General features: G+C 43.4%; 1 protein-coding gene across 1 annotated transcript; it reads right to left on the bottom strand.

Moving 5' to 3' along the window:
* Positions 1-1,678: 1,678 nt before the first annotated feature.
* Positions 1,679-10,355, bottom strand: ANKRD1 (ankyrin repeat domain 1). The gene is given in 10 exon segments (XM_050898961.1): positions 1,679-2,611; positions 3,875-3,973; positions 4,126-4,224; positions 4,370-4,437; positions 4,440-4,467; positions 5,585-5,683; positions 6,349-6,456; positions 6,547-6,684; positions 8,505-8,684; positions 10,305-10,355. Coding segments are annotated over 10 exon segments (957 nt in total). The 5' UTR covers positions 10,332-10,355; the 3' UTR covers positions 1,679-2,500.
* Between the last annotated feature and the right edge of the window lie 4,149 nt (positions 10,356-14,504).

The following is a 14,504-nucleotide window of genomic DNA, read 5'->3' as shown; positions in this document are numbered from 1 at the left end:
CTTCTCCCCCAGTTTCCTGAAGCACGTTGTTCTGGCCACTTCGGTGCCTGAACGATTGAACTGCTTCTCGCTTGGGATGATAAACAAACTGAGTTAGCCAGCGCTGATGTCATTTCTATTTCCTGCAAGGCATGCTCCCAGTGTCTGGGTAATTGTGCAGAAACAAGTAGCGAAGTAGTGGCTTGCAGAGAAGGGCAGCGAGCGGAGGTATGCTGTAATTTTTATGGAGAAGAGCGTGTTCACAAATAAAGCCCACGGCTGGCCAGGTGACACTCATGAGTTACGGTGCTTGTGTGAGAAAAGTCTCATCTGTCTAAAGCTGTTGGCCTCAGTCTAGGATAGCTGGCTGCAGACAGAATAGGCGTTTCTTCTGCTTGCTCCTCTGTGGGGTTTCTGTAAATTCACTTAGTCTCCAAAATTGGCACTCCAGTAAGAACTATTCATCGCTGCCCACTCCTGACCCCACCTCATTGCCCAGGACATTGCTTTGGCCAGACTGTAAAGCCTGCTGGCTAGAAGCCAGCTGACAGGGGTTGGTGAAGGTGTGTGGGAGCCTGTGGCGTATTTTGCTGGGAGGCCATGCCATGAGGTGTTAGGATTTTAACTGAATGCAGGGTGTAATGTCCCAGTGAAACTGGACATTGATGCCGCTGCTGGCGGCACTGTTAAGATAGTTCTGCTTCTGGTAAAGCAGAGCGAGAGGTGCCTGCCTTTCCTAGCAGGACTTGGCCTCTCCCTTGGCTTGGATAACTGAAGCTGTCTCATGTGCTCCACATAGTAAGTACTGACTTGCTGAGAAACTGAGATTTTACATTGTCCTGGTTTCGGCTAGGACAGAGTTAATTTTCTTCCTAGTAGCTGGTATAGTGCTGTGTTTTGGATTTAGTAGGAAAAGAATGTTGATAACACACTGATGGTTTTAGTTGTTGCTAAGTAGTGTTTATACTAAGTCAAGGATTTTTCAGCTTCTCATGCCCAGCCAGCAAGAAGGCTGGAGGGGCACAAGAAGCTGGGAGGGGACACCATCAGGACAGCTGACCCAAACTGGCCAAAGAGCTATTCCATACTATATGACATCATGCCCAGTATATAAACTGGGGGGAGTTAACTGGGAGGGGGGATCGCGGCTCGGGAACTAACTGGGCATCGGTCAATGAGTGGTGAGCAATTGCATTGTGCACCACTTGCTTTGTATAGTTTAATTCTTTTAGTATTGCTATTGTCATATTATTATTATTATCATTATCATTGTTTTTCATTCCTTTCTGTCCTATTAAACTGTCTTTATCTCAACTCATGAGGGTTTTTTTTTTTCCTGATTCTCTCCCCCATCCCACTGGGTGGGGGGGCAGTGAGCGAGCGGCTGCGTGGTGCTTAGTTGCTGGCTGGGGTTAAACCACGACATACATCAAACTCAGTAATAAAACTGTAACTGTTTACTAGCTACTCCAGTACTGTCTTTCTACTTTTGTGTATGTGTTTCCATTTAACAAAATAAGTAAGAGATGGCATTTATGTAACAGTGGCAGGGAGGTAGCTCAAGGGCTGGCTGCTCTAGGCAGCTGAGACTTTTTTTTGAGTTTTTAAGAATTTTAGAGAGGCCAAGATGTGAAGTTTCTTTAAAAAGAGACAGAATTACCCTGTGCATACTCGCCACTCCATAATCCACTCCAGCAAATAAAAAGAACCACTCTGTTTATTTAATCTGAAATAGATCAGTACAAAATGTACAGAAAAGGCAGTACAAATTTACAAATATACATAATCTGTTTTTGCATTCTTCAATCATCAGACTTCATAGTAGTCTAGTTTAAAAAAAAAAAAAAAATCACATTCCTGATACCATCTCCTCTCACCTTCATAACATTGCATCTGAATCCCGCAATCCAAACGGTTACGTGATGGTTGGAGCTCTGTCCTCGAGCTCTTTATCAACCACGATTGCCAAACCCTGTGTAAACCCCATTACTGAACTGCTTCTTTAAATCCACTTGGCACCTCAGTACACCTTCCTCCATTGCTCTTCCACATATCACCATTCATTTAACATATTATTTTAATAGTGAGAATTTGGCAGAGACAAGGCAACAGTTGCAAGTATTCAGTATTTAGAGCTATTGGAAGGCTTGAGGGAAGTTGCTAATATAGTTGGAAATACTGCCATCTAAGACAAAAGGATTTATGTTGCTGGCAAAGATTGCATTAGGATGTAAAGCTCTATTAAAAAAAGCTACAATAATATTAAGAATCATTAAAAATGACTTTTTAAATAAATAAATAATAAATAGTAATAAATAAAGCTATTCTAGAACCAGTGGAATTTTAACACTCAACCTGCCTTTTAAAATAATTTCTTTGCATGTTTGTTTTGCAGTGAAGGTATCTCAAATAATCCAGTACCATAAATATTTTCAATAAAAATACTATGTTCAGGGCTATTTTCCTCCAGGTTCATACAAAGCATTTAAAAGCAGCAAAAAGAGAGCGGTCTGGTTTCTCTTCAGAACTTGGCTAGATGGACGCTCTTATAGGAATTGTCTTTCAGGCTGTTGAATATCTCTTTGGTGCCGTTCTGCCACTGAAGAACGAGATCCATAGGGGTTTTCCCTTGCTGGTTGAAAAAGCAGAGGAAGCAAGATTTAATTTCAGCCAGTGATTACTGAGTCCTTTGTTCTTCCCTAAATATTTGTACAGTGCATCTGACTGATGTGAGACCCTTCTGCACGCACAGGGTCAGACTTATTCTTGCCTCCCTGAGATCAGAGTCCTTTTGCTCTACAGATCTAGTCCCAGTCCTGGTCAGACTCATGATGAAATCTCCCTGACTTCAGTGGGTCTAAGCCATATTAGCAAATGCCATGACTAGCAGAGCATGCAGGTGTTTCTTTTGATCTAGTTTAAACTAATTAGAAATACATTTAGATGAAACCTCAATAAGACACTCCTCTGTTTAATTGAGAATTCAGTAAGAGTTTGTACTGGTTTAATTAGGTTATGAACCACATCTAAATTAAACAGGAGCAACTTTTGTGTGCAGACAAAGCCTGAGAGAGCAAGTCTTTGGCCTTTGGGGCTGTACCTTTCATTGTTTTCATACCCTGATGAGGGATAATTCCGGGAGTGGCCCTGCTTCGGAGAGCGTGGGTAGAGAGTAGAGTGCAAAGTGCTGCAGTGGCTGATTTCTTCCTTGCCCCCTTAAGTTTTGATTGATAGCCAATCAAAAACACTGACTGGCATTGGTAAAACCTACTGTCTGTCCCACTGCTGCTTGGTTTGGGAGAAAGAGTCTGTGATGTGCTATATTTTAACAAGTGGTCACAGAGCTCCAGCAACGCGTCTGCTGCTGCGGTGGCTATGAGCAGAGTCAGGTGTGGGGCTTCTTAAATTGAAGCTCTGCTGAGCCACAGGGATTTGTTGCCCAACGGCCAGGTTAACAGCCAGTCATCCAGATGTAGTGCTTGGGCTTGCCATTGGCTGGGGGCTTAACAGAAAGGAGATTTCTCTGACAAGCTAAGATCTTTGTTGTCTCAGTGGTGGTTGAAGCCCAGGAGTTGTGCAGAGAGCAAGTGTCTGTACGTTATATCTTTTCAATATACGATACGTGTAATTAAAATAAATCATAGAAAGATGTGATGTTGTTCTAAGCTGCAGCTGATGGGTTCTGGTTTTAGAAGAGGTACTGGTTTTTCCTCTTCTCCCTGACCTCCCCCAAGTTATACTTTCCCTGTGTCAGCTCTGCTTTAATTAACTCTGAAGTGATCTAATTAAGTCTGTTCACAATAGTCTCTCCCAGACTTGAAACCTGTGAAACTGCTCTGAAGGGAAACTTATTCTAAAGTGGTTTGAATTGCTGCATTTTTTTGCTATTACTTACACAGTTCTTTATAGTTAGATCCGCTCCATACAGAATCAGAAGCCTGATCATTTTGTAGCGGTTCAGCCTCACGGCGTCGTGCATCGGTGTGTCTCCTTCCTAGAGGCACGAGACATGGACCACAGCGTCAGTCCTGCCGATCCAGCCCCAACTGCGTAGCCGGGGATTTTTACAGGCAAGTAGAACTATTGAGGCAGACAGCAGCTTGATGCTACCTGATAGCTGACAGGTAAGAAGTTGTTGGTACTTACTCTGTCTCTGGCATTGAGGTCTGCTTCACAGGCGATGAGGTGCTCCCCGCAGTCGTACTGACCCGTTCTCACAGCCACGTGCAAAGGGGTGCTGAGCAGCTGAGAGGTGGGAGGAGGAAGCAGTCAGTGGCATGGAACAGGTAAAGACGGCTTCCAGAACGGCTGCCAAAAATTATCTACTTGGAGTAAGGGTCAGCTTTTCATCTCCAATTTAAAAAAGCTGCAGAGTCCCAGAAGCACGTACCTTGTCTCTTGCATTTCTGTTTATCCCTTTGTCCAGTAAGAATTTCAGAACATCCAGGTTCCCCCCCGGCACGCCCAGTGCAGGGCTGTAGATTCAAGCTGCAGCAGGAAAAACAAATGGAAAGTAATTTAATTCATCATTATATTTTAAATAATTAAACCATTTGGATCAAATTTCTAAATTAATCCAAAATCATTTTCATGCAATTTAACCTAAATCACTTCACTGTGATCACTGAGTTGTTTCTAGTAACAGCTTTTCTTATTTTGCCCTAATTTCTCTACTACTGTGAGTTTCTCACTCTTCACCCTCACTGCATATTGCTCTTAAAGACAGAGATCTTGGCAATGCTGCTGTGAGAGAGGATGTGTTTTGTCTATTCTGTGAACTCAGAAGTTATCTTTAGCCAGGTATGTGGCTGGTATGTGCTAGTTAATATTTTTTATTTGATGCCTTTTGGGTTCTAAATGCATTGAAAAATGAAGCTCAAGGGAAAGACTAGTTCTCTTTTTAAAAAAGAAAAACATCAAACTTATGCAGGTCCACAAAGTGAATTTTCCTCTACAAGATTCAGTTTCTCTGCCCTCAGCTGTGCCGGGAGGGGTGGAATGTCCCTTGAAGGTCTCACTTTGCCTGTCATTCCTCCTGTTTCTTACGCTTTCCACGGGCACTGCTGGGTTAAGTGAGAGGGAGCAACGCTGGCTGGTTCCAACTGTTTAGCAAAGGGATGAAGAGCTCGGAGCAGAGAAGCAAAAAAACAGCTGCAGAAGCTGTTGATACTCAGCTGCCCTCGTGGCTGGCGTTCCAGGGGAGCAGGGGTCTCTCCCGAGCGCAGCCTTGAAATCCCGGTGGAGAATGTATGCGTTGCGCTGAGCCCTGGATATATGCGTGGGACAGTGGTATCTCCACCACCTGCTAGCAGGCTGAAGTGGTAGCCTGACCTCAGCTCTCTCACCCTACGTTAGGCTTTGTTGTTTGTGGCAGTCTACTGGCCAACGTGTTCCTCCGCTTCCTGTGTTTTCCAGCAACCATTTTGGCAAAGGGAAGCAGACACCTCCTCCTGAAACCTCTTCTCAACAGTGTTATTTTAAGGATAAACTTACAAGACTTAAGGCCTTTTAATGCTCCTCTTCTATAAGAAGCACTTCTGCAAGTGCTTCTCTTGGAACTTATAATGAGCAGTTTTCTGAAAGAAGTGTGAGTTGATGTGCATACCATGTCTTTCTGTTCAAGCGAGGCTCCAGCTTCCACCAACTTTTTGACCACCTCTAGGTGTCCTTCAGAGCATGCCCTGTGCAATGCAGTGCGTTTGTACTGGCAATTAAAACAGTGCAAAGTCAGACATTAAATATGGCACAAAGAGATATCTTTAAATCTTTTCTCCCCTCCTGCCTAGAAGGATGGCAAATACATACTTTATGCCGATTCATTTTCAAGAGCTAATACTTTTGAGACCTGAAATCTGCTAAATTTTAATAGCATCCTGATAGCTGAGAGCTGCCTACCCAGCATTTTAAAGGGTGTGAGAAATATCTGCAGTATGGCATTCAAATTTAAAATGATGCCTGTTTAGTTCCCCCATCCAACATGCTACGCTGCATTTTGCAAATGCAGCTTATGCATTATGGAGTATGAGGGCAGGCAGCATCACTTTTTTTGTTGTTCTGCAGACAAATTTCTTGTCTCTTCATCTGTAGCACTGGAAGATCACCTGTTAGAGAAAATCAGGGTCTCCTGGGCATCAACAGCTTTCTTTTACCTCAAAAGAATCTTTATATTTAATATTACTGTGAAGGGTCCCAGTGGCCCCTTTATCACTAGAAAACTTGATATACAAAACTTCCAGCGTTTATTTGCCCCCCCCCCACCGCCTTTTCTCCTCATAAATGTGGAAGCTACAAAACCTGGTGGTAAAAGTTATTTTTGCTCTGTAATAACCTCTCCTGTAGCAGGCTTTGCAGTAAGAAGGAAGATTGTACCTCATCACAGACATTTGGATCCCCTTTGTCTGACAGGTATTTTTCAATTACTGGCAACTTGTTCTCCAGTGCAGCTCTAAAGAATGTGGGTATATCCACTGGTCCTGTCTGATGGAAAGAAACATACAGGGCATAAATGTGTGTGGTGCAACCCCCCATCAATGCATTCCCAGAAGAAGGTATTTTGATATAACTTACAATAACTTCTGGTTCAGGTTCCTTTAAAACGGGCGCTTTCACTTTCTTGCATTTTTTCTTCTTCTTCAGCTGAATAATTTTTTCAAGATCCTCCAAGTTTTCAAGTTTTGACCTCTCCTCTAATTTCTTCTTCTTCAGCTGAAACAAATCAGGGAAGCCAGCAAGTTGAGCTGAGTGTGACCACCTCTCCCTTTCAGAGTGGCAGGACAGCATGTGATACTATTCAGCTGAATTCAGTTAAGACTGGATGAACTTTGAAATAAGTTGTCTTTTTTTTTCACAGCTAGGGCTAATTGACCATTAGAATAAGTTACTAAGTGTGTGAGAAATTCTACAGCATCTATAGTTTTTCATACACCATTGGACCTCTTCCTAAATGCTTCTTCAGCCATATGTTGTGGGCTAGATAGCATGAATTTTTGGTCTGTGTTAGGCCAGGAGTCCGAGCAGCACTGCGGTCCCTTCTGGCCCAACAATTTAAGAAATCTCATGTGCAGCTTGTGAGAGCTGGGAAGCCCCTGCAGTTTTAGCTGACTTCCACCAAGCTTTTTTTCTTCAACCACTTCTATGGTGCAGCCCCTGATTTATTGTAACTTAATCCTCTTTGGTGAAAAATATACCCTTAAGTGAAGAGCAAGGTTTATACCAATCTTAGCATTTCAGTCAGCAAGTGTTACATTTTGGTAAGCTACAAAGAATGTCCTCAGTATCCTTGGAGGGGCAGTTCAATAAATGTTTAAGACTTCTTCAAGCCTGCTTGTAAAAAGCATCCCTGCATGAAGTCACTATGGGGCACTGCTAACATCAACGGCAAATGTGTTACCTGAACTGAGATCCCAGGTACCATGAGGTGTCCTGGACTTCAGAAGGGGGATTCACAAACAAGGGGTAACTCAGGGTGAATACAGATGACAGATTCTGTCCCATGGTATCATTAAGGGTAAGTACATTGGTGAGACCCTGTCATATGGTATACATTATTTTCAACTGAATTCTTATTCAAGTCATTTCTACCTCTTCTTTTTATTGTTCTCTGCATTTAGGGTTTGATCTGTAGATCATTGACTTAATGGAAAATAATTATGTTGGCTGAGTGGACTGTGGATCAACTGGAAACGCAAAAAGTTCTTAGGACTCTGTTTTGGAGGAACTCAAAAAACCTCTGTAGCAAGTAATGATCTCTCTGTTGAAGGTGAAGTTCAGTAGTGTTTTTTTTAATATTTTTGAGGCTCACTTTCCCACCCTTCTTTTTTCAGAACAGAGTCTTATGTCCCCTGCTAGTTAAACTTTTTCATTCCCAAATCACTTTAAGTTTTTAGGCCAGTTGGTTGCTTGTGCACCAAAGAATTTAAGATGTTACAGCTACTGTATTTTGGGGGAGAAAAGCATCAGTTCCTAGAGATATAGGGAGAACTGTCATGCTCCAGGAATACAAAATGGTACTTTTCTGTAGACCAGTATCACTTTCACTTGTAATTGATTTTCCCAAATGTGCTAGTAAGCATAATGCACTGTTTTCATAAAAAGAACATTTTCCTGGTAGATAAGGCTTCTGGCTTCAGAAATGCACTCTTACTTCTTTCTTGGGTTAGTTATTTTTGGTGGCAGTCATTAGGTGTGCAAGCTGAAGGTGTCTTACTGGCTCCCCCCTTACTGACAGCTAGCAGCAGGTGACTCTGGGCAGGAGGGAGCCCCCAGGGTTGCAGTCAGACATTTTAGGGGGAGTTTTGGGTTCTGCTTCACAGTGTTACTGCCTGCATCCATAGGCTACAGGAGTCAGCAGATCTCCATGGCCTTCAATGGACTTTAGACCAACCTCCTTTGGTGGTGATCTCCCAAGGGTTTATCTACCTCACCACGCATGTATTTCTAACTTAGAAAGAGGCAAAACTTCAAGGGCCGCAGCAGAAAGTGCACACAGGATGATAAAAAGCCAAGCACAAAACCCAAGAACCTACCTCTGCTTCTAGTTTTTTCTCCTTCTCATAAGCCAGATCACCTCGGGTCAGTGAGTGTTCAGAGACTGTCTTTAGGTCCTCTTGCTTCTCTAATCTTACAGCAGCTTCATACTCTCCATTTTTGAAGTCCTCAGGGAGGAAGCTGCCGGTGTCTTTATCATCCGCTTTCTTCCCAGTCACCTGTAAAAGCAAACGTGATATAATATAAGCAGCAGTTTCATGACTGCAGTAGCCACCCCCTCGGAACATGGATTACCTAGGGGCTAACTGCATGTCATTCCTGTCCTGCTCTAGGGGTGTGTGACAGACAGAGTGCAGACCTCATTCAGCCTGTGCCTGGATTAACTGCGTATGCGAATGGCTAGAGCAATCTCGCTTGCAGGCAGATCTCCCACATCCATGCAGCAACCCCCGCTTGGCATCTTCAGGGCTTGGATCAAGACCCATGAGGCCAACTCACAATCTAACTCCCTGCCTGGCTGGGGCCGAGGTGCTGCTGTACTGACAAAAGCCAGAGCATTGGGAAGAGCATCCTTTTTGTTCAGGGTTTTCTTGTTTGTTCACTCGCCAGCATCTGTCAGACTGATCAGAAGGCTGTAAAAGGCTGGGGTGGAAAAAGCCACCCCAACCAGCCACCAGCACCCTGCGAGTGTTGAGCAGGGGAACTGAGCAGGTAGAGTGGGAGGAGAGGCTTTCTCCCTTGGGACCTTACAGTTTTATTGAAACACATCCAATGCAGTTAAATTGGGTTGCTGAGTAATTTCAAGGCTGGTTTTACCCATCGCTGTCAGTACCAAAGTCCCCATTTGTACCACTGAGCAAAATAGCAGAAGGTAGTTCCCGTGCAGAAGCTATGTGATGCTGTGCAGCAGCACAGCTTTCGATAGCTTTCAGAAATATTTCTGATGTTCAATTAAGTATGTACAAAGAGATAACTTGTTAAACTTAATAGAGGCTGTTGTGTATTTTGAGAGTGGTTCAGTAAATTCATGTGGCCTAGACTGCCTTTACATTCAATCACCTTGTAAAACTGTGTTTGTTATAGAGTTTAACACTAGAGAAACTCTCAGGGCCTTGCCAAAGAATTTAAGACAGCATTAATACTCAGGCTGTATGGCAGTTGCATCTTAACATAGCCATCTGGGAAAAAAAGCAGTTTCTGCATGATGTTCCAGTGTTTTACTGGATCATTCCTGTTTTCCCAGTTTATTGATCAAATCAGGCATTCTTAGTCTGAACCCTGCAGCGGAATGTCCCACTAGTTGTGGTCTGGCTTAGACGTTCTTTTTCAAAGGCTTGTTACACCATGAACAGCAGTGGGTGTAGGAACTGTAGTTTATTATTAGAAAATAATACTATTAGTAACTGTTCATTTAGTATTAGAAAATACTTTAGTTTCTCTGCATTGATACCTCCTCCCAGTCCCTTACTAGATTGGAATTACTCAGTGTGATCATAAACTTAATAGCTTCTAAAAAAATAAAAATGAAAATCAAGGTCAAAGGAAAATACATAGCTAAATTTTGGTCAGTCTCTTCTTCCTGGTGAACTATGTTCTGATGCAAAATCCAAACAGCTATGTAGTTGTATCAGTGGTGAGCCCCCTTCCCAAGGAAAAGTTAAAGTGAGACTATAATAGGATAACATACAGTATATACATTGTTTGCACCTAGAGCACAGCAGTGCTGGTAACCTGCTAAATCACCTCAATGATCCACAAAGGTTGTCTCTCTCTGCCTGGTATAATGACAGTCTAGAAAGAAAAGTAATTATGAATAAATGAAAGAAGGTTGTACCTACCAGCTCTTCTACTTTCATCATCATCATATTTGCTGGTGTTTGAAGGTTGTACTCCTGTATGGCTGAAACTCCCAAGTGCTGAGGCCAGCTCTGCAGGGACCGCCACGCTAGCTTTGCTTATATATCTTTGGGAGAACTGTGCTTGAATGAGATAATCTTCCAACCTGGGAATCCAAGTATGCCCCTTGGGCTTGCCAGCTGAGAGGTAGGCTCGCGCTCATTCCAGACATGTTAACGAGCCAGATCTGGTGTCGAGGCAGGGAAGGGGGCGTCAGTTGGGCGAGGAAGGGTGAGCCTCACAGTCTAACCACACCGAGTATGTGAATCGGAATGAAATGTGAGCTCATCATTCCTTTGGCAATGACTGCACGGCTCAGCAATGCGAGTCATTCTGTGTTCCCAGTGCCCACTAGGACAGCTGTCTGTTGATATAGCATTATAATTTCATCTTCTTTTTTTTTAATTTTTTTTTCAACTGACATTCAGATGACTGTAAGACACTGGAAAGGGTAAGTGGCTTATGTACAATACTTGTACTAATATCTTCCTGATAAATGGATTATGACCCCTTAAGTCTCAGAAAGCCATTCTTTTCATTGCTATTTATTCTTGGATGATAAACAGTTTTAGGGGAAAGGACTTTTCTCATCATAATGGCAGTCTTCTATATTTGTTGGAATGAATTCTCTGAAGGGATTACTAAGCCAGAATGATGTCTCTGGTGCTAAAAGGGCCTATGACGTGATAAGTTACAATCAGTGTAAGATCTCAAAACAGCAAGCTTTGCATTTTTCTGGGACTTTGTCAGTGATCATAAGCAGAATAATAAATTATGTCCTATTATGCCAAAAAAAGTAAAACTAATACTGTTTTCTCAGGCAATATTTTCCTTTTGGATATGAGAGAATAGGGGCACAGAAGTGATTTGTTCATTTTTGGAGATAAGATGGGATACAGACAAATATATATAGATGATGTGTGCATTTTGGGGAAAAGGAGTTACTGAGTCCTTTGGAAAAGCTTTTCTTGTGCCATGAATCAGAGTAGCCTGGAAGCAGAAGAATGAACACCAACAGAAGGCAATTTTATAAAAGGAAGATGCACTAATCTTTGCATTAAAGAGTGTGGATAAATGCCAAGAAAAATCAGTTCTGTCATTCTGCAATGCTTGGAGCTCCTGTCTGGTGAGGTATAAGCCAGGCTGTAGGCATCCAGGTCACCTGGCTGAAATGAATACAACTGCTCAGGTGCTTCAAGTACGACATGTACATAAGTGCTTCACCAAATCAAGACCTAACTATCTTGGGTGTTGTTTATATCATTAGCATCATTAGCATGCTGCGTTCCTGACATTGACCTTTCAAGGTGTCTCTCCTCTGAACTATCTCCCAGTAATCTGAGTACACCCAAACTTGTCTACTAGTGCCCATCATACCTATGCCCTCCCTTTCCCTGAAATGAAGCTGGATATCAGGTGGTTCCTTTACCACTCAGAATATATATGACATTAGAGGATGAGCCCCAGAACTAAAATAGAGTATGTGGCAGCAAGACAACCTTTCAGAACATTTTTTTCCAAACCTAAGTAGAGCCAGGCTATCATTCCCCCCTGAGTGGTATGTCCTGAATCACACTGCTGGGCTTTTTTTCACAGCAGTTTTGTACTCCTGCTATATGTCTCTATGATAAAAGGCAGCTCGGTTTGGCTTCTTCTTAGAATCACAGAATCGTTTCGGTTGGAAAAGACCTTTAAGATCGAGTCCAACCTTTAACCTAGCAGTGCCAAGTCCACCACTAAACCATGTGCCACATCTACACGTCTTTTAAATACCTCCAGGGATGGTGACTCAACCACTTCCCTGGGCAGCCTGTTCCAATGCTCGACAACCCCTTCAGTGAAGAAAGTTTTCCTAATATCCAATCTAAACCTCCCCTGGCGCAACTTGAGGCCATTTCCTCTTGTCCTATCACTTGTTACTTGGGAGAAGAGACTGGCACCCACCTTGCTACAACCTCCTTTCAGGTAGTTGTAGAGAGCAATGAGGTCTCCCCTGAGCCTCCTTTTCTCCAGGCTAAACAACCCCAGTTCCCTCAGCTGCTCCTCATAAGACTTGTGCTCTAGACCCTTCACCAGCTTCATTGTCCTTCTTTGGACATGCTCTAGCACCTCAATGTCTTTCTTGTAGTGAGGGGCCCAAAACTGAACACAGTATTCGAGGTGCGGCCTCACCAGTGCTGAGTACAAGGGGACAATCACTTCCCTAGTCCTGCTGGCCACACTATTTCTGATGCTGGCCAAGCCAGGATGCTATTGGCCTTCTTGGCCACCTGGGCCCACTGCTGGCTCATATTCAGCTGGCTGTTGACCAACACCCCCAGGTCCTTTTCTGCCAGGCAGCTTTCCAGCCACTCTTCCCCAAGCCTATAGCATTGCATGGGGTTGTTGTGACCCAAGTGCAGGACCTGGCACTTATCCTTGCTGAACCTCATACAACTGGCCTCAGCCTATCGATCCAGCTTGTCCAGATCCCTCTGCAAGAGCCTTCCTACCATCAAGAAGATCAACACTCCCACCCAACTTGGTGTTGTCTGCAAACTTACTGAGGGTGCACTCGATCCCCTCGTCCAGATCATTGGTAAAGATATTAAACAGAACTGGCCCCAATACTGAGCCCTGAGGAACACCACTTGTGACCGGCCGACAACTGGGTTTAGCTCCATTCACCACCACTCTTTGGGCTCAGCCATCCAGCCAGGTTTTTTACCCAGTGAAGAGTACACCCGTCCAAGCCATGAGCAGCCAGTTTCTCCAGGAGAATGCTGTGGGAAAGTGTCAAAGGCTTTACTAAAGTCCAGGTAGACAACATCCACAGCCTTTCCCTCATCCACTGAGCGGGTCACCTTGTCATAGAAGGAGATCAGGTTAGTCAAGCAGGACCTGCCTTTCATAAACCCATGCTGACTGAGCCTGATCACCTGGTTGTCCTGTACCGCGTGATGGCACTCAGGATGATCTGCTCTGTAACCTTCCCCGCACTGAGGTCAGACTGACAGGCCTGTAGTTCCCTGGATCCTCATTCCGGGCCCTGTTGTAGATGGGCATCACGTTTGCTAACTTCCAGTCAACTGGGACCTCCCTGGCTAGCCAGGACTGTTGATAAATGATTGAAAGTGGCTTGGTGAGCACTGCCGCCAGCTCCTTCAGTACCCTTGGGTGGATCCCATCCGGCCCCATAAACTTGTGTGTGTCTAAGTGGTGTAGCAGGTCGCTAACCATTTCCCCTTGGATTATGGGGACTTCATTCTGCTCCCGCTCCCTGTCTTCCAGCTCAGGGTCTGGGTACCTGGAAAACAGCTGGTCTTACTATTAAAGACTGAGACAAAGAAGGCATTAAGTACCTCAGCCTTTTCCTCAATCCTTTGTCACTATGTTTCCCCCCACATCCAATAAAAGATGGAGATTCTCTTTAGCCCGCCTTTTGTTGCTAATGTATTTATATATATATATAAAAACATATATATAAGCAAGTATATATATATTCTTGTTTACAAATTTCCTGTAACAGCTCATCTTGGTCTGTTTTGTTCTGTGATGCTTATTTGGGAGATTGTCTTGAAATCCACAGCCCTAACAGGATGGCTGCAAAGACTGCTTCTGCTTTAGTGGAAACAGATCACAGTGGAGATCTGATGTGGGAAGAGAAATGTAGGGGTTTGCTTTAAGAACAAAAACTGTTTAAGAAGCTGTGAACTACCTCGGGCCCCATTGTATTTGAAGCTTACTTTTCCTTTTTTTTTTCTTTCCTTTCTTTTTAAACAGCCTTTACTTTTCCTTTTTTTTTTTTTGCTTTTGTTTTTTTAAAACAGCCTAATATATAGAACTGACTCAGCAAAACCTAAACTGGAGGGTTTACGTGGATAGATCTTCCTATGCAAACGGTACGTAAATCCAGAGCCAGAGTAGCTTTACAGGAAACCTCAGTGCTCTGAGGGGAAACACAAACCCATTTCTTACATCATGAGTGCTACCAAAAAAACCCCAGCTTATTTAGAGATAATTCAGTAATTATCTTTAAAACATCCCATCCCTGATGACTAAAAGAATAATAAAGAATAGAAAAGAATCTTCCTTGATTATCCTGAGTTTCTGTGTGAAAAGGGTGGCACACAGAAACCCACTTTAACCAAAGGCTGAAATCT

This window comes from Gymnogyps californianus, chromosome 6, assembly GCF_018139145.2.
Source record: "Gymnogyps californianus isolate 813 chromosome 6, ASM1813914v2, whole genome shotgun sequence".
Taxonomy (NCBI): Eukaryota; Metazoa; Chordata; class Aves; order Accipitriformes; family Cathartidae; genus Gymnogyps; species Gymnogyps californianus.
Note: the sequence above shows the minus strand (reverse complement) of the source record. Positions and strands in the feature narration are given on the sequence as shown.